Raw genomic sequence first — 27,339 nt, 5'->3', positions numbered from 1 at the left:
TTTTGGCCATTGAGTAGACTTTTCTTACTGATATGGCACTTACATTTTTTTAGATAGACATCTTTTCAATACATTTCTATTTCGTTTTTGAATTATAAAACCAAAAATTGTATTTTCTTATCGATAGATAGCTGGTATTAAATGATACTAACATGGTTGTGTAGGTGGCGCCAGTTGCATTTGCAGGCCTGGGCGTTAGGTGCATAGAGGCAGCCATGGCAGTAGAAGTGGAAGCAGGACGACTACAGTTACGCGCGTAAATTTGAATCATATTAAATGGGATTTAATTGAAGCTAATTGAAACGTTCAAGCGCAATTGTTTTAAAAGCCCGATAACTATGGCTATAAGGATAATGTTTTAGTTGTTAGCACTGCATTTTTGTTTATAGGCCGCAAAATGTTATCTGCTGCTTAAGAGTATTATTATATGCATATTTATGCAATTTTGAGGCGTTTGCTCAGTTTGATAAACCGGATATTAAAATCTTGTATGCTCTAGTGCGCACTTGTTGCAATTGTGTTTGCGGTTGCTTGACAATTTGTCGCTGGCAATTGTTGCATACAGTCCGTTGTTGTGATTATTTGTTGCTCGCTTTTGGCCAATTTACTTATTGGCTTACTCCACATAGAGGTTGTCGCACCAAAATTTCCTCGACAAATGTGTGCAACAAATCTATTTCGACGATCATTTTCCCAACCGACCTGATCTCAATTTTATGGGAATGCACAAAGATACATGAATATATGTTTATATATGGACATATTTGTAGCTTTTTCCTGACTTCCGTCAAGTGCGCTTTGCACAGCCAGGTTGATTCGGCCAACTCCCAGCCGCATTATGTAACTATTTTGCGAATGGCTGTTTTACTTCTTCTGGTCGACGATTTTTGGTTGGCCCTCGTTGCGCATACGCCCCGTGTGCCGAGGCGCGACTGCAATGGGCGACTGGGAATGTACGTGTGTGTGTGTGTGTGTCGATTGTGCAAGCGGCTGACACAAATTCTTTGACGCCGCTGGCCAATGTTGCAATTTGACTTGTTTGGCTATTTCGCGCAAAAACCCAACACAGGCCAAAAGAAAAAAATGAAAAATAACTAGTTTCGTGTCCAGTTCGATTTGCTGAGGCAATTATCAAATGCGGCGGCTGCATTTAAATTTTGCCCATGCGTCGCTTTATTTATTTATTTTTTGCTACCGTTTCCTTAGTGAATGTGGACGTGCTTTGGGTCGGGGTCTGGCAATGACAACGACTGCGACAATGGCAACGACAACGACAACGACAACAAACCGTTTGAACAGCCGGCAACATTTGTTAGCTCGAATCAAATGCTCTTGAGCAAAAGGCACAGCAGAAATCAAGCGACGAACGGCCAAAAGGCAGGCAATAAAATTGAACAATAAATACACAAAAACAACAGAAACGACAACAAATACATTGTGCGCTTCAAACTTTCTTTTTATGCGCCACTTTTAGCTGCCGTTTCTTTGGCCAAACATTCGTCGTCTCTGGGCCACGTTTAGTAAGACGCTTCATTGATTTTTAGCTGCGACGCCAGCGTCGCTGCCTTTGACCATAATTGTTGCAATTTAACGACGTCGACGCCGACGCCGACGCCGACGCCAATGCGGATGAGGTAACCGCCAGCGTCTATAACTGTGCCTGCCTTCTAGACCCAAATAGAGTGGACCCAAACAGCGGCAGTCGTTGATGGAGTTTTAGTGCCTGCATTTGTTGCTGTTGTTTTGTTTGGCTTTGTTTGATTTGGCATTTTGTTTGGCCATTTGCATACCAATTAAAGCCCAGTGCAAATGAAATCAATATTCAAACAAAGCGATTTGTCTGCTGCAATTTGCGCAAGAGACTTTGGCATGCAGCGACGCTTTCGCTTTCGCGGCGCCGCTCCCGACTTCTCGTTGTGTTGCACGCAATTAGCATAAATGCAGTCAAGTGCTTATATAACAGAAGGTACTCTGATCCAGATTTAACACGCCATCATATGGTGGTGGTCAATCAATATTTGTGAGTCACAGCATGCTATTTTCTAATTTCGCCTGATCTCCACGGCCGCGGCCCGGCACGTTGACGGAAATGTGTGAATTAAGCATGCACATTATCGGAGAAAAGTTTTCACCAGCATACAAAATTGTTGTTAAATGAATTAACGTATAAAGTTCATTGCGGTACAATTTCACTCGAAAACTTACAGGCACAACAACAAGTCATGTTTGGGCCAACGCTTGATAAGCGGCTCAAGAGTTCATCAAAGTTCAGTTTAGTTCATCATTAGCTGCTGCTCTTGTAGCTGTTGTTGTTGCTGTTACTAATTTGACACTAAGTCCATGGTTGTTTGTACACATTATGTGGCCCTAAAGAGCTTTAACTGCCATTGCCCACAGCCATATAACGGTGCTGAGCTCTGCTCCTAATGAAGTGGCATAAACTGTCCATTGTCAAATGCAGGCACAGTGGGCGTCTGTGTATTGCCAGCAGCTACCGGAATTTGAGGTGTGTTTAATGCATGCAACAAGTTCAGAGAAACTATCATTAATTAAGTATTTTGATTAATTAACTGGCAGCCATTTGTCTAAATTATTGAGTTTGAGTTCGTTGCCTAAGTCTTTAGTTTTGTCTGCATATTGTATGCCTGCCTGACATTTGAGGCATCTCGAGAATTTGTTGCTTTAATTGAGCGCTTAAAACATTTGCTGCTGCTTTTACCACACGGCCCAGCCAAGTTCGTTGCCTTTGCAACCCAGCTGCAGCGCAGGTTTGGATCAACTACTTATGAGCCGTAGCTGAAATTACGTACATTTTAACAGCTGGCTAGCGCTCCCACTCTGTGCAGCTGTCTCTCTCTCTCTCTCTCTCTCTTGCTGGCTTTGCTCTCTCTACGTTTCGTCTACTTTTTGGCAGCTCTTGCGTGCAGTGCGCGCCTCGCCTGCTTTCAGTTTCGTTTTTAACTTCGGCGCGTTAGGCAGCAGCTGCGCCAAAAAATTAAGTTAAAAGTAAATAAAAATAATAATAATAAATAAACGTGTATTACGCGCGCCTTATAAGTTAAGTTATAAACCCAATTACGTGATTTGCCTGTCCCTGTTGCCGTTGCCGCTGCCTTCACGCTGCCTTCACGCTGCCTTCACGCTGCCTTCACGCTGCCTTCACGCCGTTGAGCATCGTCGTCGTCGTCGTTGACTTCGTAATCATCCGGCTTGTTTTGTCTTCGTCCGCGTCAACGCCTCGTGCCCAAGACAGCTGTTTGAGCCGCTGCTGTCAGAAGTAGTTAGGCAATAGAAACGTAAACGGCAACAAGAGCAGCAACAACAAGCTTCGTTTGCATATAAAGTTCGTCGCCTAAGTCTTTTGTTTCTTTCTGCACTCTGCAAACGCGCGCGAATCTCAGCATAATAAACGAAACAAAAGTGTGTATAGATAAAGATTGAAATAAAGACGATCAAAGCAGAGGCAAAAACCAGTTGTGCAACTATTTCTAGTAGCACTCGCCACCAGCGCCACCAGCAGCCATTGACAAAGAGCCGGCTCCGACTCCTTAAACGCGCGTGCAGCCAGCAGAGAGCCAGCATCCATAATGGCGCCCAAGAAAGAGGCAACCTTGAGCCAGCAGCAACAACACCAGCAACAGCAGCAACATCCACAGCAGCAGCAGCCGGCCATGGATTTTGAAAGGATAAAACGACATTTCAGCTGGTCGGATCCGAGTGCCATGTGAGTCATAAGTAGTTAATAGTGCTCACTAGGTGCTGTTGTGTTTTCTGCTCTTAATCTCAAGGGTCATCTTAATGGCCAAACCCAACAAGTTACAACAACAGCAGCAAGGCAAAAAATCCCAAAACGGAACTCAATGCTAAACCAATTTAATTGCCAGGCGAAGCAGCACACAAAGTAAATCCACATTAAGAAAATATGACATGACTAACAAATGGAATCTACTCTCAGGCCTGCTGGTCTCTTGCTTTGGCCCAGTCTTTTGTTTATCTCTGGCAGAGGCAACAACAAAAGCGGTTGACTTTGAGCACGTGCTCGACTCAAGAATCGAATGTTAATTTCTCGGTTTGTTGATTTCCAACTCGTTTCCGACTTAATCAATTGCCCATTGCTGTTGTCTTTCGAAAATCGTACAAATATTGTGCAAAATAAACATAAAACAATAGACATAATTGAGACACAATTCTGTAGTTAGCAGAAATAATCGAATTGCAAATGAAACTTTAAGACTGTGCTGCTTTTAAAAGCGGCATACCAGACTATTCCTTGGAATATATGAATAAATAAATATACATTTTAAAATTAACAATAATTGCGAAGGTAAGGTTTGAGTCTCGCTTTATTTAACAGTACGATTCTCGCTTAAGAGCCACAACTAAGACACAGCACTCCCCTGCGCTGCGAGTGGAAGTAAAGGACTATAATTTATTAATATTATGAACAATAGATTTAAATTTCTTTGTGCTGTATGTTTTACCAGAGGATTCCAGTACTTAAAAAAAAAAGATGATGCAACACATAATTCACTCCATAAGACATTTATGCATTTATGTGGGTTGTCAATTTTGCATAGTTAATAAAATGATTATTTTTTGATTTCATGCGAATGTTTTTGTTTATTTTAAATAGAATTAAGATTATTTTTCCGTTTAGCTGCCAATTTAGACTATTACATTTGATTTTTAGTTTGATATACGATTAAGATTTGGGATTCTAGTGTTTTCTCGAAGCTAGATTGTTCTCTTTATATATCTGACATCTTGGTCTGCGAAAAAGTAAGGTTATCCTCGGCGCGCCAAAGATTTAATACCCTCATAGTGATTGCGCTTTTGCAGATATGCAAAATGCCCTAGTGTAGCTCGAAAATGCTTTAAAAACAGAAAATGTTCCTTTTTTCTTAGAATATGATCCTACTATTTCACCGATATTTCCTATAGCAGCTATATGATATTGTTATCCGATGTTGATAATATTTTGCAATGTTTTGGGTATAAAAAAGGATTTCAGACAAGAACCTACTGTTTTATTTGCATCGATCGTTCCTATGGCAGGCATGTGATATAGTGATCCGATCCGGCCGTTTCCGACATATATACTGTCCGCAACAGAAAGACGGACCTATGCAAAGTTTCAAGACGATAGACATGGCTATATCAACTCGGATGTTGATATTTTTATAGAATATACACACACATTAAGATTTCGGAGATGTTACCTTCTATGAGTACCATATTTCATGACAAAATTAAAATACCCTCTACAAGGGTATACAAATAAAATAAAATATTATAGTTAATAAAAGTGATGAAAGGCAGATTTAATTCTTAGCTTAATGTGTAAATTCATATAAAAAAGGTGTAAGTATATAAAAAAATGTAATAAATAAAGCACATAAATATAATGAATGTTATATTTATATATCATTTTATCATATCATCAAGAGATTGTGATTTAAGAAGAGAAAATACCAGACTGTTGTACATAGCACTGCGAACCTGATCTAATTGTGCCTTTGCTGACACACTTAGCTGCAGATCCAGGTACTTTTATAAAGAGTTTCTCTGCTTTAGCTGCGCTTAAAAACGTGGCTAAGTCGATCTCAAGTGCAGCGCAAATAAGTGATTAGTATGAGTTGTTCGTCTGATGTCATCAGTTAATCTGCTGCGTTCACACCTTTCGATGCCGATAATTGACGCTGACGTGCAATACGGCCAATAAGCCAATACAGTGTACAAAAGTTTTGGTATTTTCCAAACTTCATTTACTTATTCAATTTGATGTTCTAATTGGTTGCGGCGGGGGACTCACCGGGCATGCAGCGCGGTTGCACTGAGGCAATGTCCTCGTGCAACTTAATGCATGCATTTCGCAATTTGTTTCTTATGCGATGTCTGCAAAAAAAAAAAGATAATAACTGAATAAAAACAATTTTGTACACGTCATGCTATTTAAGCTTCGCGTTTTAATTGCACTTAGGCTAAGCAACAAAAAGTGACGGTGAAATTTGCAATTATATAAATACAAGTTACAAGTGCGAGCATTTGTATACTTATTCACCATATATATATATATATGTGTACACATATGTGATCATGTATGTGGCAACAACTGCTTTAGCGAGTGCTTTAACGCACGACTTGAGCCACAAGCTGGCGAGCCTTTAAATAGAACCCAGGGCCGTCTGCCTGAATTCGAGTGTTAGACATTTTAATTTGTCTAATTGCAAATTTCAATAATTTCACTGCGCCGCGCTAATCACAATAAATAACAATAAATAATGAGGCTTTTATGCACACCGAACAACCATTATTAACATGAGCGCATGAGCGCCGCATCCGGCAGCCACAAAAATGTGTGAAAAAAAACCAGTGTGTGCTCTAGTCGACTATTGAATACCCTAAGCCTGCTTCTACCAACAGCAAATACAGCCAAATAAAGCCATAAAGCACGTAAGAGGGCTCGACTAGGTGATACCCTGAATTTTCTTTTACCTACAGAAAATGCCATAAAATTAAAGATGCTTTATCTGTATACACTACTCTAGATTTCAAATATCAAATTTGGAGACTCTAGCTCTTAAAACCTAAGAGAAAAAACAGGTTCTCTTTATCGATTCCTATCGAATACTTGAAAACCGGGGCAACTTATCGATTATCAAGTCTTTAGCTCTAATAAGTTCTGAGATTGACGCGTTCATGCTTATGGACAGACAGACGGACAGGCGGACGGACAGACAGACGGACACGGCCAGATCGACTCGGCTATTGATGCTGATCAAGAATATATATACTTTATGGTGTCGGAGCTTCCTTCTGCCTGTGACATACATTTGCGTAAAACCAATATACCCTTTAACCCATTCCTATTGGGTTCAGGGTATAAATAACACTTGACCACTTGATTCAATACAATTGCGGCGACTGGCCAAGTCGGGCACAGATATTTATGCAAAATAGGCTCACTAATAAATTTGCCATTAATATAGTTTTTTTGTTAACGCATGACATAACAAAACTATATCAACATTTGATGAGAGAGCCTAAAATAACTGGGAACTGGCTTACAACATTTTTGGATTGACTGTAGGTCGGGGCTATGGCCGCTTTATCGATTGCGGCGTGTGTTTTAACGGCTTTTATTGTTGTTTGATTTTGTGTGTTTTAGGCGGCAGTCATTAGACGATTGTCAACAAAACACGGCCTCATTTCCGCATAAACCAGTTAACCGGCGGCTGCATTGGGAAATCATTTCGGCTCGTCCGATAAGTTGGACTCGTCTATTAACAACCCAGAGACACACACAGACATGGCGTGCTCCTAATTATTGCGCTTGTTCGACTTTGTTTTTGTTGATGCTGCTGTAGCATGCGGGTCACGCCCCCGCAGACACAAATGCACTTAAAACTGTTTTTATTTTTGCGCGCGCCTCAATGTCAGTTCTAATTGCCAGGCAATTAAAATACCAAAATCATTATATGACAGGGTGTACAATATGGGACTTACAATCTCTTAATGATAACTGCTAACTACGTTGCAGCTGATGCGCATATAGTATATCTACTTTTTGTATGTGCATCATGGATACATTTGCAAATTTCATTTAAGTTTTCATTTAAGTTTAGCGCTCAACAAATCAAGCAGGTTGTCATAGCAATTAGCTTTAGCGCGGCTGCTGTTGTACGAAAGCTTTGCTGTAGCTTGCAGGCAACAAACAACAGATGGCGCTGTGGCTTCTGAGAGTTTTAAGCTTGGCAAAGCTCTGCTGTTAACTTGACTCAACTAAAGTTCGACTTTAATTCAACACACACTCACACGCACACACAAACAGCAGCATATAGTGGCATTTGATCTGCCTATATGCTATATAAATGTGTGAGTGCGTGTGTGTGTGTGCTTGTGTGCTTGTGCGTTAACGCCACTCGGCTTTAATGGGCTCCAAAGATCGCAGTCGACAAGTGATATTAAAGCAAATTACATTAATCTGCTAACAACAACAATATGAGAGTAAAAACAAAAATAAACATTAAAAATAGCACTGAAAACGTTTATTGCGCCTTTCCACAACAGAACATTTGAGAACATTTTAGCTACCATTTTCTGGAAATTAAAAGTGGCCAATATGTACATTTTGGCCCGGGGGCCATTAGGCCTCCGCGAGACACACACATTTGTTGCCTTTTAGGGCCATAGAAATTAGTAGGAAATGAGCCCCAGCAAATTGAACGGCCATTGACCAGGTAGTCTAACCCTCAGCGTACGCACCTGTCGCAATTCTCGTAAATATGTGATTTACGTTGCTAACAACCTTTGTACACCTTTAGGCTAAGCTTTGGATTGTGTACTTGTATTATCGGGAACACTAAATGAACTCAATCACGTAGCCTTCTCAAGAATTTCTTATGTCATTCTTTACAAGCCTGTCACAATAAAAGGTGCACCGTTTCTTTTGCATGCAAAGGATGAACAATGGGGAAGGTTTCTCTTTTGTCTTTTTTAAGGTTCCATATAATCATGGCCAAGAAAATGTAACACGTAAAAACTCTTCAAAATTTGGGCGTGAATCAAGTTTAATATATTTGTTTTAATTAAAATTAGCACCTTATTTCAGATAAGTTCTAATGATATAATTAGATATTGACACTTATTGTTTATTCGTTATCTATTAGTCGTAAACAATTCTTAAGATTATTGGCGCAAATGAAGCTTGCACTTGATGTCAGATAATTTTTAAATGATATAAATATATATTGATAAAAATTTAATCTATTAAACTTGAGTCTGATTCGCACTTCATTTCAGATCATTTCTATGCGACATAAATAGATATAGATGCGATTATACCGCTCTAGTTTTGAATCGAGTGTCAATACAATCGTGATTATTGATCCATTGATCATATTTTCGTTCCCAAAATTACGTCAAAAGTTTCTCTTCTTTATGGCACATTTTTGGCCACATTTTCATGTACTTTCACTGAGTGCAAGAAGCCCAAGTATTGTCTTAGATCCAACCCCTAACCGCACCCTCCTCCGCCTCCCGCACTATTTTGCGTCTTTTAGCGTTTATTTACTTGTGGCATTAACGGCAATTTGCTTGGTACGCTAATTGGCTTAAAGGTGTTTGAAAAAAAATAAAAGAGGCGCTTGCACAAGGCGCTCAATCAACTATGTTTTATTTAACAATTTTGGCAACGCCAACAAAACCCGGACTCAAATGCCGCGCATTGTGCGCCAAAGTTTTCCCTCGCCCAATTACTAAAGCCAGTGGCCGAAATGTTGAGCGCATTGTGACTACGCTCCACTAGCTCCACATTTGGGTCTCTGGCTTGGCCGCTCGGCTGGCTGTGTGGCGATGTCTTTTGCTCATTTGCCAGTCGAATTTTACAGAAGACCTTGACACATTTGGGGCGTGTGTGTTCGTGTGAAGTCGAACCTTTGGCCCAGTCGCGACGAGTTTGGTTTGGGCTAGCGCCAAGTTAAGCTCGGATTTCAAATGGACCGAGCCAGAGATAAAAAGGCAGATATAGCTAACTCCAACAAATTATTGCAATTTCCTTAGTGCGCGTGTGGCTTTAATGCGACAGACGCAAATTGAAATAAATTAAGCTGCTTGCGTCTGCCGCTCTTTTGCATTTGGCTGGCTGGCTTAAAGCGCTGCAGCGGCAGCAGAAACTCAACTCGGGCTATGCTTCAAGAATTGCATAATATTTGGCAAGCAACAACAGCTGCCACAACAGGCAAGAAATCACAGCAGCAACAACAACTAGCACAACCGGACCGGAGAGCGCAGCTCGCATGCTAGAGATGGGCTTCAAGTCGTGTTTGAGCTTTCAGTCTGCAGTGATCCCAAGCTCATTGCAAAGTTCATGTTAATTTGCAGGTTTTTTGATTTGACATAAAGTTCAACAGTGTGTTTAATTTATTATAAATATGCAATATGCAATTCCAAACACTGCTCAAATTGACAGGCAAATAAACTGGCTGGTAACTTTTAACTAGCAGCTAAGTTATAAGACTGAAATATTGATTGCGGCACAATCACAAGCTTTATATTTGCTAAAAGCTTTTCGGTCAGAGAGCGCCGCTCGCATGCTAGCGATGAGCGTCAAGTCGTGCTTCAGCTATCAGTCTTGCAGGGAACTCAAGCTCATTGCAAAGTTCCTGATAATTTGCAGGTTCGTTGATTTGACATAAAGTTATTCAATTCGTCCACTTCAAATTGCAAACACTGCTCAAATTGGCAGGCGGATAAACTACCTGGTAACTTTTATCTAGCAGCTAAGTTATAAGACTGAGATAATATAACTATTTGCAATGTTCACGCCATGTCGTGTGGACTCAAGCCATATTTGTTGGCCCAATCGCAAGCTTTATAGCCACTAAAAGCTTTTTGGCCAACTGCTGGCAAATTCAATAATAAAAAAAAAATGCGAACGCAAAAGGCATAAAAGAAGAAATAGGTGATTAGGACACAGCGAGAAAACGAGTTTCAAAGCGAAAGGGAAAACTTATCGCAAATGAAATTGCGTTAAGCGCTTTATGAGCCGACTTTAGATTGAAATTGCCGCCTTAAATGCAATTAATTTGGCGCTGCTGCCAAGTTGCCATGTTGCCGCTGCTGATGCTGCAGCAGTTGCACAGTTTGAGATTGAGACAGCTTCCCAGCGTCTTCCTCAACGTATTTATGTTTCGCCCGTTCTCCCCACTCTCCCTCTCTCTCTCTCTCTCTCTGACGCGACCTTGTGCTCGTTTTATTTACAGCACTCGCAACGAAACTGAAATGAAATTGTTTACATGAATGAATGGGCATGGTCTTGGCCAGTTCGTCTCTCCGGCGGTCTGGCCATAAATTCGATGAAGTAAACAAAAAAAAATGTACATTTGAAAAGCTCGTAAAGTCAAATGCTGAAACAGTTGCAAGCAGAGCGGAGCCTGCGTTGAGTTGTTGTTAAATTGATGCCATGGGCAAAAACCAAAATATTGTCAACCAAATTTCTTTTAACTGTTTGCCATTTACGTTGTCTCTCGCCGTTGTTGTTGTTGCTGCTGTTGTTTCTTCTGCCTTTTTTTCTGTAAGTTGTTGCACTGTCCAGCGGCGAAGTCAACAAACTTGTTCAAGGCGCAGTCGCAACCGTCGCTGCATGACTTGCCAGAAAAGCTTAAGAGGCAGACAAACAGACGGACAGACAAACAGACAGTCAGACAGACAGAAAACAAAGAAAAAACTGAAATTGAGTCGAAGAGTTAGAAAATTGCAAACTTTTCGTGTAGCTCGCTTCGCTGGAAATTGCTTGGCCAATTGCAATTCGGCTGCCAAAACTATAAACAAATTGTGTTGGTTGCTGTATCTCATATTCTTTTTTTGTTAAGTATATTATGTTTTTCATGTAGTTGGCCAACATGTAAGGACTCCTGCCCCAGCTCATCCCTCATTTAACATCAGCTCTTCACTATATTATTGAATTTATTTATTAGAAATGTATTTGCTGTTCAAAAATTGGCTTCCTTGCTTTGATTTGAAGGCAATTAAACATTTTCTTAATAATATTTTGTGCGTAAGAAAAGCAATTTAAGTTATCTATTAAGATCATAAAAATATTTATTTAATTTATAAATAAATATAAATGGTTTTCGAATTAATTTTGATGTTGTCTATTTTTTTGTATATATAGTCTGTCTTTTTTTATTATTTTGTTTTTAAATATGTATAGTCTGTCTATTTATTTTATATATATATATATATAAAATATTTGTAGGTTTTTAATTTTTAATTTTGATATTCTAATGAATTAAATACTTAAATTGACACTCGTCAATTAATAAAAAATATATAATGTGTTTAAAGTTAATTTTTTGATACTTTTAAAACTACAGTCTTTAACTATCAAGTAATTTTCGTATAATCTGAAAAGGTATTAGCTAATACAATACTTTTTTTTGGTGTTGATTAAATATTGCATTATATTTTCGTAATTGCGGCCACAGACGGCATAAACATATTTAAATCTTTGATTAGAGCTTGAACTATTTCTGTATAGAAGCGTGAACGAGTCGCTTCCTAGAGTTAGGGTATCTCAGCGTCGTTGTGGCACACAATTAATGTATGCTCGGGCTTAACGTGTGGGTGTTTCAGCTTAATTTAAACTAAAGCAAAGTTTACGAAAGTCGAGCTATGTAAAAGGCAAAAAGCAACGTTTCCCAGCCAGGTCCATGTTGCCATGTTGAAGGTTTTTACAAGAGACTGAAGAGTGCTGCAGCATTTTGGGAGGAGGGGGAAGTGGGGCTCGAACGCAGCTTCAACTGCACAAATTGAAACAATATACGAGCTGGCACAAAATACAAGCTATGTGCCAATGCAAATTAGCTTTAGACTAAGTTAATGCTCGAGCCGGCTATGGAAATCGGAGTAGGCCGCTGTGATTCATGAATCTGGGCATTACAAAATCTGCCAGCGATGATGGAGTGCTGGCAGGCCGGGCCCGGCCAGGCTGGAAATCACATTGCAGGGCTCATTAGCACGCTGACAGCTGAGAAATTGATGTCAAGTGCGCTGCAAACGACTTACGCAGTTTTGTTTATGTTTATTGTGTGGGTATATGTTTTGTGAATTACATTTTTATTTGACAGCAATTACTGGGCCAGCGCAACGAGGATGTTTACAGCAAATAAGTTGCACACAAAACTCTATTAAAGCGACATAAAAAAAAAACAGATGTTGCACGCGGCGTATGCGTAATGCGTGCAGGAAGAGCACAAAAATGGCGTCTGCCTCTAAATATTGATATATTCAGCTTGATAAGCATTTATGACTTGCGCTTTTAATATCAGCTAATATATATATATATATAAATTAAATTGTATATAAACGTTAAGCCTTGCCATTTAATTGCCGCCTTAAAAGAAACCCATGTGTAAAAAATGCTCATGTTTTTTTTAGTTCAGAGCCAAACTTTTTGCACAGTCGCCTGTTCGATTTGCGGTTGGACATAGAAAAAATAAAAAAAAAATAAAAATCAAAAATGTCAATTTCAATTTCATGCGCGCTTTGTTACAACATTCAATTTGATGGCACATTTGGCCAACAAACACCCACTGTGATGGGCAGTTGGGCATTTTCAATGTCAGCGTTGCGCAAATGTCGCCCGGCAGGTTTATTTATGTGCAGGCGACAGCATGGGGCATTTTGATATAGTCACTTAATTTGTTACACAAAAGAGACTTAAAAGCTGGGTGCAATAGATTATCTGATTTGTTGTAATATATATCAGACAATAAATGTGATTAAACGTATACTTATTATATTTTAAAATATGGTGCCAATAATCTCTAAAATATATATGTGTATTTATAGCTGTGATACAGTTTTTTCCGAATTATAATTGTTAATAATATAATAATATAATTTTTATGATAATTGTTAATAAAAATAACTAAATGCAACTGCGATAAGTTAATATCGAGACAAAAATAATTTGTTTTTAGTAAGACCAACCTTGAATAAATGCTCTTAGTCAAAGCTTTACCTTACAAAATAGAGAAAATAAGCACCCACATTTTTTTAATAATAATATTACGATTGATAAATTGTTCAATAAAACTGTTTAAAAATGTGCTTTACTCATAAAGCATGTCTCTCACATATAAATGTTAAAGCTCACACATAACTGTTACTTTATGAACATTTCCCTCAACAAGTTTGACTGGAAGAGCATTTCAACTTCGCCACGCTTCACATGGCTGTTGCTCTTTCTTGTTATTCGTATTTGTCTTCTTCGTCTCTTTCACATGTCTATCCGAGTTGGAACGCCCTAAGTGAGGCCCTCAAACTGTTAACATATGCATGACATTGAAATTGTGCAATACACAGTTTCAAATTGATGTTGTTGCTGCGCTGCTGCTGCTGTTGTTGTTGTTGTTGTTGTTTGTTTTGTTATTGATTTTGCGGTTTATCTATGCGACGTCTGCACGCCCGTCCATCATTCGTCAATTCTCGAGTCGATTCTTTGCCACTTTAATTATTACAATTAAAGCATTAAATATTGCCTTGACCACGCGCAAAAAATGCCAAACTCGTTGACGTGTCTTTGACTGCGGCTGTGACTTCTTAATGCGCACGCATATTTGGCATTAAGAGCAAATTAAACAAATTATAAGTTATTATTGCTATTTCGCTATTGTTTTTAATGTTTTCCATAGCCATGTTTTCGGCCATTTGCTCGAGTCAGTTGTGAATTTAAATGCGCTTACTTACGTCTTTCCGGCTTCATTTTGAGCCTGTTGCCAGAGACAGAATCTGGCTGCTATTTCAACAGGTGATGCAATTTGCGGAGAGCGTGTGAATGGTGAGCGGCTGTTACTGTAGCTGTTGCAATTCTGGTTGCTCACAAGAAGAAGACGAAGCCGCGCATTGTTTTATGCACAGCGCGTAAAGCGACGGCCTGAAGGTCGCCAACTTACATAAGCGCGGCGCGACGTCAACGTCACAACAACGACGTCGAAAAACCCAACTGCAGCGGCAAGGCGAGAAGCCCTTTTGTGCTGTGCCCTTAAAGCGTGCACGCATGCTGAATGCTTTGAAGGTGAACGAGCTGCTGCTACTTCTGCCGCTGCGCAAAGGAGCAACAAACGAAGCCAACAAACTTTTCAGCGAAAGACGCTCAAAAAGCGCCAGACGACACGCGCTCTTTCCACAAAGCACAGCTGAATTTGAGTGTTTCTTTGAGCGCTTTTGGCGGCGCTGCTCGCACAGGTGCTTTGACTGCTGTGTGTGTGGTTTAGCTTTCAGTTGTATTTCTAGCAGCAGCGAGACAGCAACACACTCTCGTACATTAGTGCAGCAGCCGTAGCGCACTCGCCCTCTCTCTGTCTCTCTCTCTCTCACTCACTTACTCATCCACTCACTGTTAATCTCTCTCGCTGACAAAGTGTAAAGTGCAAAGCTGGCAGCGAAGTTGACGTCGACGTCGACGTCGTAGAGCATCAGCGCAGCTCAGCTCTCAGCTTGGGCAACGACTTGAAGTCAGTCTTAGTCGCAGCTTAAAGCGAAACACACGCGTCTACGAACTCGCTCCTCCGCCCTGCCATACGCCGCGACAACTAGTGACAACTTTAAGAGCGATAACGATAACAAAGTGCTGATAAAAATAAATATTAAAATCAACACATTCATGTGCATATAGCTAGATTCAAGTTTGTGTCCTAAGTCTTCTGTTGTGTGAGAGCAATCAACAGCCAATTAGTGGATTACAACAACAAGAAGAACAACACACACGCCTAGCAACAGCTTGTGCAAATATTTGCACTGTTGACGACACTTAACGACTCTTTCCTACACACACATACACACACACCAACACACACGGAGCAGCGGACAGGAAACGTCTTAAGAACGCACTGTAAGTGTAAATTTGCTAAATCAACAATTGCGAGCTTTAGGATTTGGAGTTTGACGAGTTTGGCACCTCAAGTGCTATATGTTGCAGGAAATCATTGCGCAAACATCATTAGCCCAGCTCAGGCACAACAACTGACATATGAGTATAAAGTATAATAATAGAAATGTTAATAATACCATAAATATTCTCTGTAAAACAAATGTCCGCCGCTTTGTTGTCTCTTCGAGTCAACAATTACTTTGTGCGGCTTTGTCAGGCCCTCCATCATTGTCCACATCATCAAAAAAACAAAAATAAGCAGAAAAAAAATAACAAGAAAACATACTCGGCAACGTGACTGTAGCACCGCCACGCCCCCTCTTCAAGCTCCTGCTACGGCTATGGCTACTGTTTATTTAAAATGTGCAAACGCTCGTCAGCCCCAACGTTGCGCATACAAATGGACAGCTTTTTGCCGCTGCCCAAGCCAAAACGCTGTTAGAATATTCGCAATTATATCCGAGTCCGAGATGGGATTAGGATTGGCACTTACATTTGCTTCATATGGGGCTCTAATGGATTATGATTTTGGTGAAATATTTATAAACTAAAAGCTTATATGTGCTTTTATTTAAATATTTTGTATTTCGATTGGGTTTCAATAGTTGTTGTTAATAATTCTTCTTTATTTAAAAATAATAAAGTTCAAGCTTAGAACTATCTTTAATTTTGAATATTTTGTAATAAGAATTCTAGATTGAAGATCTATGAGTATAAGATCAATATATATGTACGCGAAATATATGATAAAAATAATCACTTAATTAAATCAAAGTATGATATTTATTTTCAATCCTTATGAGCTTTTAATTTAAACCGATTTTTTGTAAAACAGATTCCAGATTTAAATATTTTGATAAACAGATCTTACATTTTATGTGTTTTGGAGCTAATTCAATACAAATATTTAAAGCTTTAAATGAGCTTTAAAGATTTCCTTACTTAATTTTAGGCTAGATATAGATTTTCAATGCATATAGTTAGTCTGGCATATCATTAAGTACATTCATTAGACGCTTAAATACAAGCACATGGAAAGTTCAAAGTTGTTTTCAATGATTGCTGTTTAGTGATTTAGTCTGGCTGTGAGCACCGTTAAATATCGTTAATCCATATTCGATATTTTAATTGATTTCTAACTAAAGACCAGTTAACACTCAATGCATGTACATATTTATTTAACTAATGATATAGTGATTAAATGCTTCAATGCAGTTATCATTATTAAATAAAGATCAATGCATTACCGAACACTGGCTGGAAATCAGCTCAGCGCTGAGCCGAGTTTCCAGGTCGTTTCTAATTGGCTATAATTAACAACTATGGCGACGATGACTGCACTGGGCAAGAGGTCAACGGCAATTTGCACGAGCAACGGGGAGGCCGGCATTGCAGCTAAAAGATACGCTCCACGCTCCTCCGTGAGCCCGACTATAAGTCGCTTGACGTATGTCTCTGCCGTGTTGCTAACAATTTGTGAGCAAAGTTCAGTGTAAATGGGTGTTATGACTTTTCGCATATACAGTACACACACATACACGCACACACAAGCTAATGGAATATACATATATGTGTACAGATACTGGTACAGATCGAGCAGTAGGCAACAGTAATCACGTTAATATCATCGTGCTTGTCTCTTGAAATAAATATTCAACTGCATTCATTGTCGCATTTTGTGCACCCAACGACCTTCCTCGAGGGAGGCCCTGAAAATTTGTTGTCAAGGTTTTCTTTCCACATTCGCTCTGTGCATTTCCGAACTGTGCACCGCTGAAAAGCTTCAACTTGAACTGGTATTTTCGGCTTGGGTTTTTTCTTCTTCTTCTTCTTCTTCTGCTTGTCTTTTTTTTTTTTTTTAATTTTAATTTTTCTTCGCTGCTGTTTCTTTTGGTCTTTGTTGTGTCTTTATCACGCGCGCGCGGCACGGTTCAAGGGAGCATTCATAAAACTAGTATAATGCAAATCGGGTGTATCTGAATCTAGATGATTTCTTTTGTTGCTTTGCGGCATTTTATTAAAATCCAAGGTAATTGTCATATTTTATAAAGCAAAAAACAAAAGGTGTTATGCAAAACACATAGTTCTAGTTGTTTCGATTAAGCGTTTATTAAACCAATTACACACGCTTGGCAGTTGGCTTTCATAATCGTCTAGATGTAGATAGCTGCATCTATAATGAGCGCTTTACATTGTTTCTGGCTGAAAGCAAAACTGGTAGCTTGGCCATCTAACGACAGCCTCTAATGGTTCAATTAAAAGCGCGTTGTCGTTGCCTGCTGATCGCTTGTAATTTGAAAGCCTGTCACTTGGGCTTGAACTGCAGCCCCTAATGAGCAGGCACCCGATGACATGGCAGCAAAATATTGGTTGTTTTAATGCCATTGAACTGTCCGCATAATAGGTGTACGCTGATATATCAATCAATAATGAAATAAACAACCTTTAAAGAGTTGTGCACTGTCTTTTTTCTCAGTACATTAATTATTTAATTGTACATTTCATGACCACGTGTAACAGTTGCTGTCGTTCTCGTGTACTTTGAAATTAAATAGTTTTTTCTTGTTTCTTGTCTTTTCATTCAGTATTTACTTATGCAACGGCAAATGGTTATTAAGTAAATTAATTATTAATTGTGGCAATTGTACAATCTCTTTCAACGAAGCAGTAGCAATTGTGTTATTAAATCAAAGCAAGCCATAGACTGGTTTAACGCTTGCTCGACTCTGCCACTTGCAGTTCTCTGAGTGCTGCTAAACAAACAAAAAAGTCGTCTAAAATATCGTTTAGGCCAGCTGAAAGCAAGCCAGTCGGTGAGCTTGATTGCCAAATTCTTGGCCATTAGTCGCTACCAAGAGATTATCTAAGGATGGCAATAAACAGCTGATGTTGTTGTTGTTGTTGTTTCTTGTGCGGGTGTGCGGGTGTGCGGGTGTGCTAAGAAAACATCTATAGACAGGCCACATAACCAGTTGCCACAACAACAGCTACTAAACTCAGGTACGAGTAAATTAAGCTCAACTGGTTTGCAAGTTGCAGCAACAAGCAAAAACCATAGCCGCAGCCGAAGAAGTGGCAAGCGTTGCAGACACAAAACTGTGTCGCACACAGCTGCACACACACAAACATAAAAACACACACACACACACACTCGCACAGCTCAAGACGTGCCTGAAATTATGTCATCGGAAAAACAAGCAAATTGAAAATGAAAACGCCATGGAAAACCTGTCGAGTCCCACTGAGAGCGAAAGTCTTGTTCGGCTGCTCAGGCGCATATGGCCAAGGCAGTTCTAAGAGCACTTGGCCATAACCACAGGCCAGCATACCCTGCCTGCCTTTAAGGCCACTTTAATGACTGTCACATGCCTAGCCCAGCGGCTATTTACTTGTTTTTTTCTTTCCTTAATTTTTAATGTCACGCACGCAGAACATGCGTCAGTTAAATTATTGAGCTGTTCGACCATTTGAATTATTTGGGCAGCAAAATTCATTAAAATCCATTTGGGATTTTCCGGTATGCACACATATCGTTCGAAGTTTGGCAATTGCCTCGTTGAAAACTAAAATACACAATGAAAATTGAAAACTGAAAATAATATAGTATATATCTATGTATTTATTGGGTGTGTGTGTGTGCACTGGCCATTTATAAAACAGGCAACAGCTACGAATGCCCGCCTGCTTGTTATTGCTCAATGTTTGGCAATTGCATTTTAATACCCTAACCGAGGGTAGTACTAATTCGATGTAATCTTATGTAACGCAAGCGCATGTTTTGAAAATTTTTTATTATTGAGCTTTTTTTAAATTGTCTATTCTGCAAGGATTGAGTGCTTTAAATCTGTGAAATTTTTTCAACATTTTTGCGTGCATACAAATGTTTTTTGATTTTTCCAAATGTCATTTACTTTATTCTTATTACTTTGTTATTACTTTGTTAGGATAAGTAGTATATGGGGTCGAGTGCCTTTTTAAATAGTCCTAAGCAATGCCTTAAAGCGGTTTAAATATCTGTTTGTTAATTATGTAATGACAATTTTATTTTTCCAATTAAAGCTCGCTTTCCATTAAAAAGAAATTGTAGAAAATAGAATTAAAACAGAAATGACAATGTTTAAATCGTTTTTTACTGCAGTAGAAGAAAAACCGAAAAATAGGTGTAAGGTTAAAATAAAATTAAAAAAAATTAACCTAATAAATAGAGCTTATACTGTTTTTAACTGCAATAAAATAAATTGACAAAAAAAATGTGAAGGCGAAAATTTGATTTTAAATGAAGAAATAAAATGTTTAGTGAGTATTTTAAAGTTTACCTTTATTAACAAATTTGTGGCATTAAAGTGTATTTATGTTTCGTTAAACTGAAAATAGCAGACATTCATATCATTTCTTGCTTGTTTTAAAGTAGTTTTTATATTTTTCTAGCTGCAACCAGTTAAGTCTATTGAATTAAATGTGTGTGCGTGCATGTGTGTGTGTGAGTGTGTATGGCCAGTTGAAATGACCAAAATGCACGTTGTTGTGGTTTGTTTATTTGTGCCGCAGATTCATTGAACCCAATTGTGGCCACTTGATGTTTTTGTTGTTGTTGGCCACTTGTGCAAGTGCGTCATGCGTCAAAGTGCAGCAAAAAGTGCGACTACGTCGTTTAAAATTTTGAAATACTGTATTTAACAAATATCATTTAAGCATTCGCTGACGCATAAATAAAAACTTTCCGTTTGCATTCAATGCGGAAAACAATTCTCGTTGCACTCGTTGCCAACAACTTCGCTCAGGCTGGAAACAAAAGCCAACGGCTGCCTAAGAATTATTTGTGTGACATTAGTCAAGTGTTTACTGACAAATTTGCAAAATATACAACAAAAGGCGTCAATGTTAAATGCGTTTGTCACAATTGATGTTATTTTTTAGTTATTGTTGTGTTGTTGTGGGTAGCGGCTTTTGGACTTCGTTTTGATATGCATTTCAATTGTGCGATTATTGCCATAGCGCTGGTCATGTTAATGATCGTAAGCTATAGTCATGATTCAATGTACTAGCATGACTTAGCATTAACGGTAGACGAAAAAAATAAAAGCTCAACCGCAAAGCCTGTTCCTTGTATAACAAATTTTGAGCCAGAAGCCGATGTGATAAGGTCGCGTTTTAAATGCGCTTCTCTGTGGTTTAGATTATAGTTTTATATAGATAAACTAGCTGTTTAACTAGGAAAATTATCGGCTTAAGACCAAGCTTAACCGTTCGGTTAAGTTTACGCACTAAGCTTTACATAAATATGAACCCAAGTCTCAATTCGCAGCATGCTTCGCTATCTTTTGTAGAATTTCAAATGAAATGGTAAAGTTTATTATATTTATTTACGTGCATTTGCAGTTTTGTTAACAAGTATTCAATTATTCAAATGAAATGATTCATTCATAGATTTTCTTAAATGTTGTCGGCACAAAAAAAAATGTTGCAATTATATTTTCAAATATTCAAAGCAATTTTTTTATCATATTTTTCGACTGTTATTTGGGCTACAAATTCGGCTTAAGTTACGATCTGCTTTGTCAGAAAACAATGGTTATTCGCGGTTCGAACCGGCAAGGTAGGCATGGTTGTTTCAAATTCCATGACCATTTTCTAATTAAGAGTATACAAACAGTGGAAGTGCCTGCATTTTATTCATCATGTGTCATTTTGTTCGTTTCGTGTTGATGCGTTGTTGTGATGCAAGCAAGAAAGTGCCCTTACAGCTCGTCAAACTCCAGATACAGACTCATGCATAAATGAAACAATAATTTATGCTCTTAACATGATCATTGTCTATATATTTATTTATGTACATTTCAGCAATGTGGGCATAAAACGTCAAACTACACTTGAACATTGCGAAAGATTGGCCGCAACGCACAGTTACGAGTTACGTTTAGGTTATTGTGTGTGCGTCTTTTTTTGGTTGGGGTAAAAGGCAGTGTAACTAGCATTTAAATAGCTAAACAAAAGCCAAATAAAGCTAAACATAATCAAAGCAAACACCCACCGCAGGCGGCGCAACAACAAACACACAACAAAATGCTGATATCAACGTAAGTAAAAGTACAAAAAATGTGAAAACAAATAACTAAAATAACAATAACAGCTACAACAACAAGCAAAAATTGTTAATTGCAATCAAAATGTGAAGCCCACAAAATAAAGCAAAAACAAAAGCAACAAACTCAATTTTTGACCCACTGATGTTGACCCAGTTGAAGTTGGGTTTTTTAATCAAAAAACAACTCGATTGCTCGACGCGCAGGCTTCCTTTGCACCTCGTCAATCAGTCAGTCAGTCGGTCCGTCAGTCAGTCAGTCAATCAGTCAGTCACTTAGTCTTCCTGCTGTTGCTTTTGCACTTTGTCGCCCCATAAATATTGCATAATCTGTGCAGCTCTTGCTCTGTGAGATCTCTCGCCTATAGCTTGTGATTTGACTTTTCCTACGCTTCGCCCTTCGCGCAGCTTTTTGTGCGCATGTGTGCGCATGTGTGTGTGTGTGTATCTTTGTATCTGTCTTTTGCATATTTGCGCGCTGCGTCAAGCGAAAAGTCCGACCGCATTTTTGCGCAGGGCGAACAAGTTTGTAATTGTGTCAAATACTCATACTCGATGGCCCATTGCATAATGCGGCCATATCAATGTCTCATTTGTCAGCATCTTCATGCGATTTTGCCTGCTTCAATTTATTGATATATTGATATGAAAAATTAATAGTCAATGCGACTTCCGTTGAAAACAATATTTGAGCAGAACCTAATCATTTAAATGCCGCACGCTAAAATAAAATACGGATATTAAAAGTCGACAAGCAAAATGAGCTTTCAATAGGCATGCGACTAGCAGATACCCTGTGCTGTTTACTCAGTTAATGTATCTGTTGGTCGAATATCTTTCGACTCTTGCTGAGTTACGTACAGTTCCTGTTTTCATTGTTTGTCTCCAAATTTGCATATTTGAATGGAAATTTCTGAAGTGTCTTGTTGTTATCTTGGAATTCCCCGACGTGCGCAGGCTAAGAATATATATATTATATGTACGTATATACATTCCTTGAGGCTTGAGCATTTTAATTTATATGCCCATCATGCAACGCATTCAGGCGTGACGACCGCCCAGCTCCGAGCGAGTGAGAGAGAGAGAGAGCGGGAGTAAGCGAAAGAGAGACAGAGCTACGACTGAGAGGCATCTTAAAAGCGTCTGGACTTGTTTAGATTGCGTGCCTCGCATTAATTTGATTACATATGATTAGATAGCTCAATCATTCTCAACCAGTCGCTGTTGTTGCCGCAAATGCAATTGCAGCTAAGGCTTATGTAAGTGCATTATGGCTGATTGTCGAAATAAGTAAAATAAATTCATCACTCGCCTGGCATAACACGTTTCCTGGCTGCTGACTCAGTGCTCTGACTCGGCGATTTACCAATAGAGTTCCACAAAATAGCTTACCAGAAGATTGTCAAGTGTTGCCTGGCTGGGAGATGAGCTCATTAGCACGTGGGTGTGGGGACCTTTTGACCATTCTATAATTAAAAACTGTCAGCGCGAGAGTTATTCAACTGCTGGCACATTTTATTTGGCATAGAGTCTAAAGAGTTTTTATCGTTTTTAGCTGCACACAAATTTTGTTTAAATGACATTTCTAGAAATTGCTCAGATAGTAAACATTACGTAATTTATTTATTTGTATATTTCAAGAAATAGATTTAGTGAACGCCTTCGCACGCATGCGCCCACAAAAAAGTTTATTTTATTGGCTAATCTTATGACATTTCTCACGGCATGTTTTGTAATTTTATTTTGTCACCCGAAAGCAACACAAATAACCATGCATATTTTGTTAATTGGCGTGTGTGTGTGTGTATGCAGCTTAATAGCGCTCTAATAGCTAATTAAATTATCAATAAGCATGCACAAATAGCAACAACAAACAAAAAAACGCTCAAATTTCCAGCCATAAATGTCAAGCGCACCCAAAAAACTAAAAAAAAAATGAAAAAAAAATGTTGGCCTGTTGTCATTATAAAAAACTACTTGGCCTGACCTTGTCCATTGTTGACTGTGCACACACACACACATACACACACACAGTGCACACGTATAAAAGCACACAGAAATTTACGCAATTTACGCACACACATTTGTTGCCTCTGACTAACTCAATAATAGACAAACACACACACACACACAAAACGCAAATCGAAAGACTCAAGCAACGAACTTGAAATAGATTTCGTCAACGACTTGCTGCTTGTTAGTTGTGTTAGTTGTTGTTGATGCTGCTGTTGCAGCGTGACATTCCTGAAATGCGTTTCATTTACAGAATTAATTTGTCCAGAGATTAAACAGTTGCCCCGCCCGGCCGCAATATGTAAATATTATTATCCGATAGGCTTTGCTTTTGAGGATGTTTGCCTGGCACTCACCGCAGCCATCAGCTATTGGGCAATCACAGTCAGTCGCCCATTCTCTTATTCGCAGCTCTCAGCTTATACGAAATGCAAACATTTTGCTGTCTGATTGGCTGCTTAAAATATTTATTTATATGCTGGCATAGTAGGTAGTCGCAATCGATTAGCCAAAAAGCAAGCGAAGATATATTTTTTTATCGAGATATTCACGTTGACGCTGGCGGCGTTCAGTCAATGACCTTGAACTAATTTCCCATCATATTCGATATGCCTTAAATACATTTATTTATTTATATATTTTGGTTATGACTTGCATTTTATTAATGACTTAAAAGCCCGAACTTTTAATAGGTGTAAATTTTATGAAGAGCATGTTAGTCTGTTTGCGTGTGTTTGTCAGCCAATTAGTCACACTATTTGCCAAAGAAATTCATCAACATGGCCCACGGTGCAGCTAACCTTGACCCAAATGAGGCACTCTCTGCTGCCGTTATATGGTCTCAGTGCAGTTTTAGGCATGCGCCGGCCGCTGCGCTAACTCAATTAAGCAGTTGGCAGCGTATTTGCATTGCAATTGCACAATCGACGCGTCAAATGAAAATGCAAATACAAATGCGAATGCATTTTGCATAAGTATGGATACATGTATTTGCCTAGCGGCTGACCAACTGCTGCTGTCGCTGTTGGGCAATCAAGCAGACCAGACCAGACCAGGCTAAGCGAGTGCGGCTTTAACCACTCGGAGGCATTCACTTGCACGCCAAAGTTTGTTGGCAGAAAAAAGAAACGTTGAGTAAGACTCTTCTCTGCACAGCATGGTGTGTGTGTGTGTGTATGTCTCTATGTGTATGTATGTGTGTGTGTGTGTGTGTGTGTGTGTGTGTGACTACCAAATGGCTTGGTCAAACTATGCATTGAAAAGAAAAGTGTTGCCAAGCTGCTTTTGTTGTCGGCCTCATAAGTCGTTTGCGTTATGTTTTTGCAATGTGATGCTGACATAGTTTATATACCGTGTACGCAAAAAATTACTCAGATTGGGTATGATAAGCATATGCTTGCTAATCTTGAAAATTATAAAAGCTGTGGAAGTTAAATTTTTCTTGTATTTTATTTATTTATTTTTTTAATATTATCAAGTTTTGCCAATACTAAGGATATTACAAATGTTAACATATGTATTCTTATGTGCCATATAAAAATCGAGCTTATTCCAAAATTGATTAAAGTCTCTATATATTAGATAAATGTTAAATGTCATCTGATTTATCGATATAACTGATTTATACGTATATAAAATAAATTTCATGTCATATGTAAAAAAGATGCTATCAGTAGAGGGTATCGCTTAGTCCAGCATTCTCGAGCACAGCATAATCGCTGGTTATGTGTATTAATGATAGTCAACCGGCTGCACATGAGAGTGGGTCAACAGGAAATGGTTAAAGCTGTGCACGATTCTTAAACGATTGACTTAGGCAACAAAGTTGATGTGACTCTTTTTTACTTTTGTATACATATCTTATCTGTGCTTTAGTTACTGTTTATCAGCGTTGTCATTGGCCATGTTTATTAACATACTGGTTTTTTATTTACAGTGTCTCCACAGACTCCGTCATGACGGCCACAAACAACGATGGTGGCACACAGCCGAATCCGGTGACCGTTTGGGGTGCGCCCGCGGCGGGGCCGAGGAACACACAGGCGGCCGTATCAGTGCGACACGCCTTTAAGGCCTATGGCAAGAAGAAGAACGCCAATCAAGTGTTGAACAATTTGAATATGACAGTGCCCAAGGGCACAATGTAAGTACAAAGACACCAATACCCTTCATATGGACAGATCTGTCAGCGCGCAGCCAATGCTAATCAAGATTTCAACGAAAAAAGTGAAATGTTGACAGCTGGCAACAAATTGGAAACGGCGAAAGTAATTCACACATATCACTTAATACGACATCAATATCTGCTTTAGTTACTAAGTATATTTGGTATATGGATATATGCCATACAGAACCACATTCAATGCTAAATTCGTTTTTAATTCGAATTTCCTTGTAGCAGGTTTACGATTGCACAACAAGCGCGTATTTTCCGTGTGGCCTAATCAAAGGTCAACTGATTGCTCGCCAACTTTAATAGCCGCAATTAACTATGCTTCTACAAGTGTGTGTGTGTGTGTGTGTGTGTGTGTGTGAGAGTGTGTGTGCGATCTAAATACAAGCGTAACTAGTTTTGAGCGTCTTGTAATTGAAACAACATTTTTGCATTGTAAATTGATGCTGCGGCAAATTAAACGTGTTTACCGCGTATGTGCTCGTTGTGGCCTAGGGTTGTCAGAGCTGTTAAAAAAAAACAGAAAGAAACAGATGATTTAGCATCAGCTTATGCAAGACTCAATGCCGCAGCCGCAGACTTCTTTGTTAATTAGCCATTAAAAGTGCCTGAAAGCTTGGTCTAAGGGCATGCAAAATTCAAGCAATTCATATTAATTATTCACATTTAAAAGACACGCGCATGCTTTACAGCCGCACAAAATTGGCCAAAAAACTATTAATATGCCAAAATTGATTTACGTGCTTACCCGCTCTCTCTCTCTCTCCCTCTCTTGCTCTCTATTTGCCAGATTTTTTGGCAAACATTTAACGGCCATAAAATTCAAATCGCAAATTGTTTTTATGATTTTTAGCTTTGGCATTGGCATGACTGTTGGCCCGGCATTCTTATAGCCACAATTGATTGCGCAAACCAAAACAAACTAAAAAAAAAAATATATGAATTTCCTAACTGCATTCAATTCTGTGCTTGACCCAGTATTTAAATGTAATCCACATGCTATAACAGTTATATTTTAATATAAACTAGCTTGATCAAATTCGGCTTGACCTAGGTCAGGTTGGCAGTCAATGAACCCCAGAGCTGAAGCTTAATGGTCTTTTTACTATTTTTCTGTTTTTTTTTTGTTTTTTGGGTCGTGTCAAAGTCGCTGCGTTAATTAAAAGCTGAGACGCCGACATTTTCGTGGACGCACACAAAATGCGATTCGTTAAATGCTGCAGCATGTTAATTATAATAATAAATCCAATAACAAGCCGAAACGTGCGACCTACGTGCCGCAAAAATATTGTCAAGGGCCGCAAGCTGAAAGACCAAAAAACCAGATGATAGACGACAGACGCGTTCTCCATAACGCAGCGATAACAACAATAATATTAATTGTAATGATCGTGTTGTTATTGTTATTGTTGTTGATGATTATGGGTCTGGCAAAGAAGGTGGAGTCGGATTGCGGCATTTGTTAGCCGACTGCGAAAAACATGTCTCCGTTTTCAAGGTGAACATTTCGAAATAATTCAACTTGAACTGCTGAAATTAACATTGACATCGCCGTTGACACGGCACGAATAGCCTCACACACCCATACACACACACCTGCACTGACTTATAGGTATAGCTTATATATAGGTATGT

General features: G+C 38.9%; 1 protein-coding gene across 6 annotated transcripts in view; it reads left to right on the top strand.

The window, feature by feature from the left end:
* The first annotated feature begins 3,331 nt into the window (after positions 1–3,331).
* The window catches only part of snu (snustorr), a 29,001-nt gene continuing 4,993 nt past the window's right edge, over positions 3,332–27,339 (top strand). The window contains exons 1-3 of one of the 6 annotated variants that reach the window (XM_064693691.1): positions 14,911–15,397; positions 21,278–21,513; positions 25,468–25,674. In XM_064693691.1, coding sequence (XP_064549761.1) covers positions 21,500–21,513; positions 25,468–25,674 — 221 coding nt within the window. In that variant the 5' untranslated portion in view covers positions 14,911–15,397; positions 21,278–21,499. Of the gene's footprint in view, positions 3,725–14,909; positions 15,398–21,277; positions 21,514–24,648; positions 24,666–25,467; positions 25,675–27,339 lie in introns of those variants that run through there. The other 5 variants (XM_064693694.1, XM_064693689.1, XM_064693690.1 and 2 more) reach the window with 5 other exon arrangements.

The sequence above is a fragment of the Drosophila montana genome, unplaced genomic scaffold (assembly GCF_035044405.1).
Source record: "Drosophila montana isolate Dmon_TW-CO22-7 unplaced genomic scaffold, ASM3504440v1 contig_3733_1, whole genome shotgun sequence".
NCBI classification, from domain to species: domain Eukaryota; kingdom Metazoa; phylum Arthropoda; class Insecta; order Diptera; family Drosophilidae; genus Drosophila; species Drosophila montana.
The sequence above is the reverse complement of the archived record's forward strand: the minus strand, read 5'-3'. Positions and strand labels throughout refer to the sequence as shown.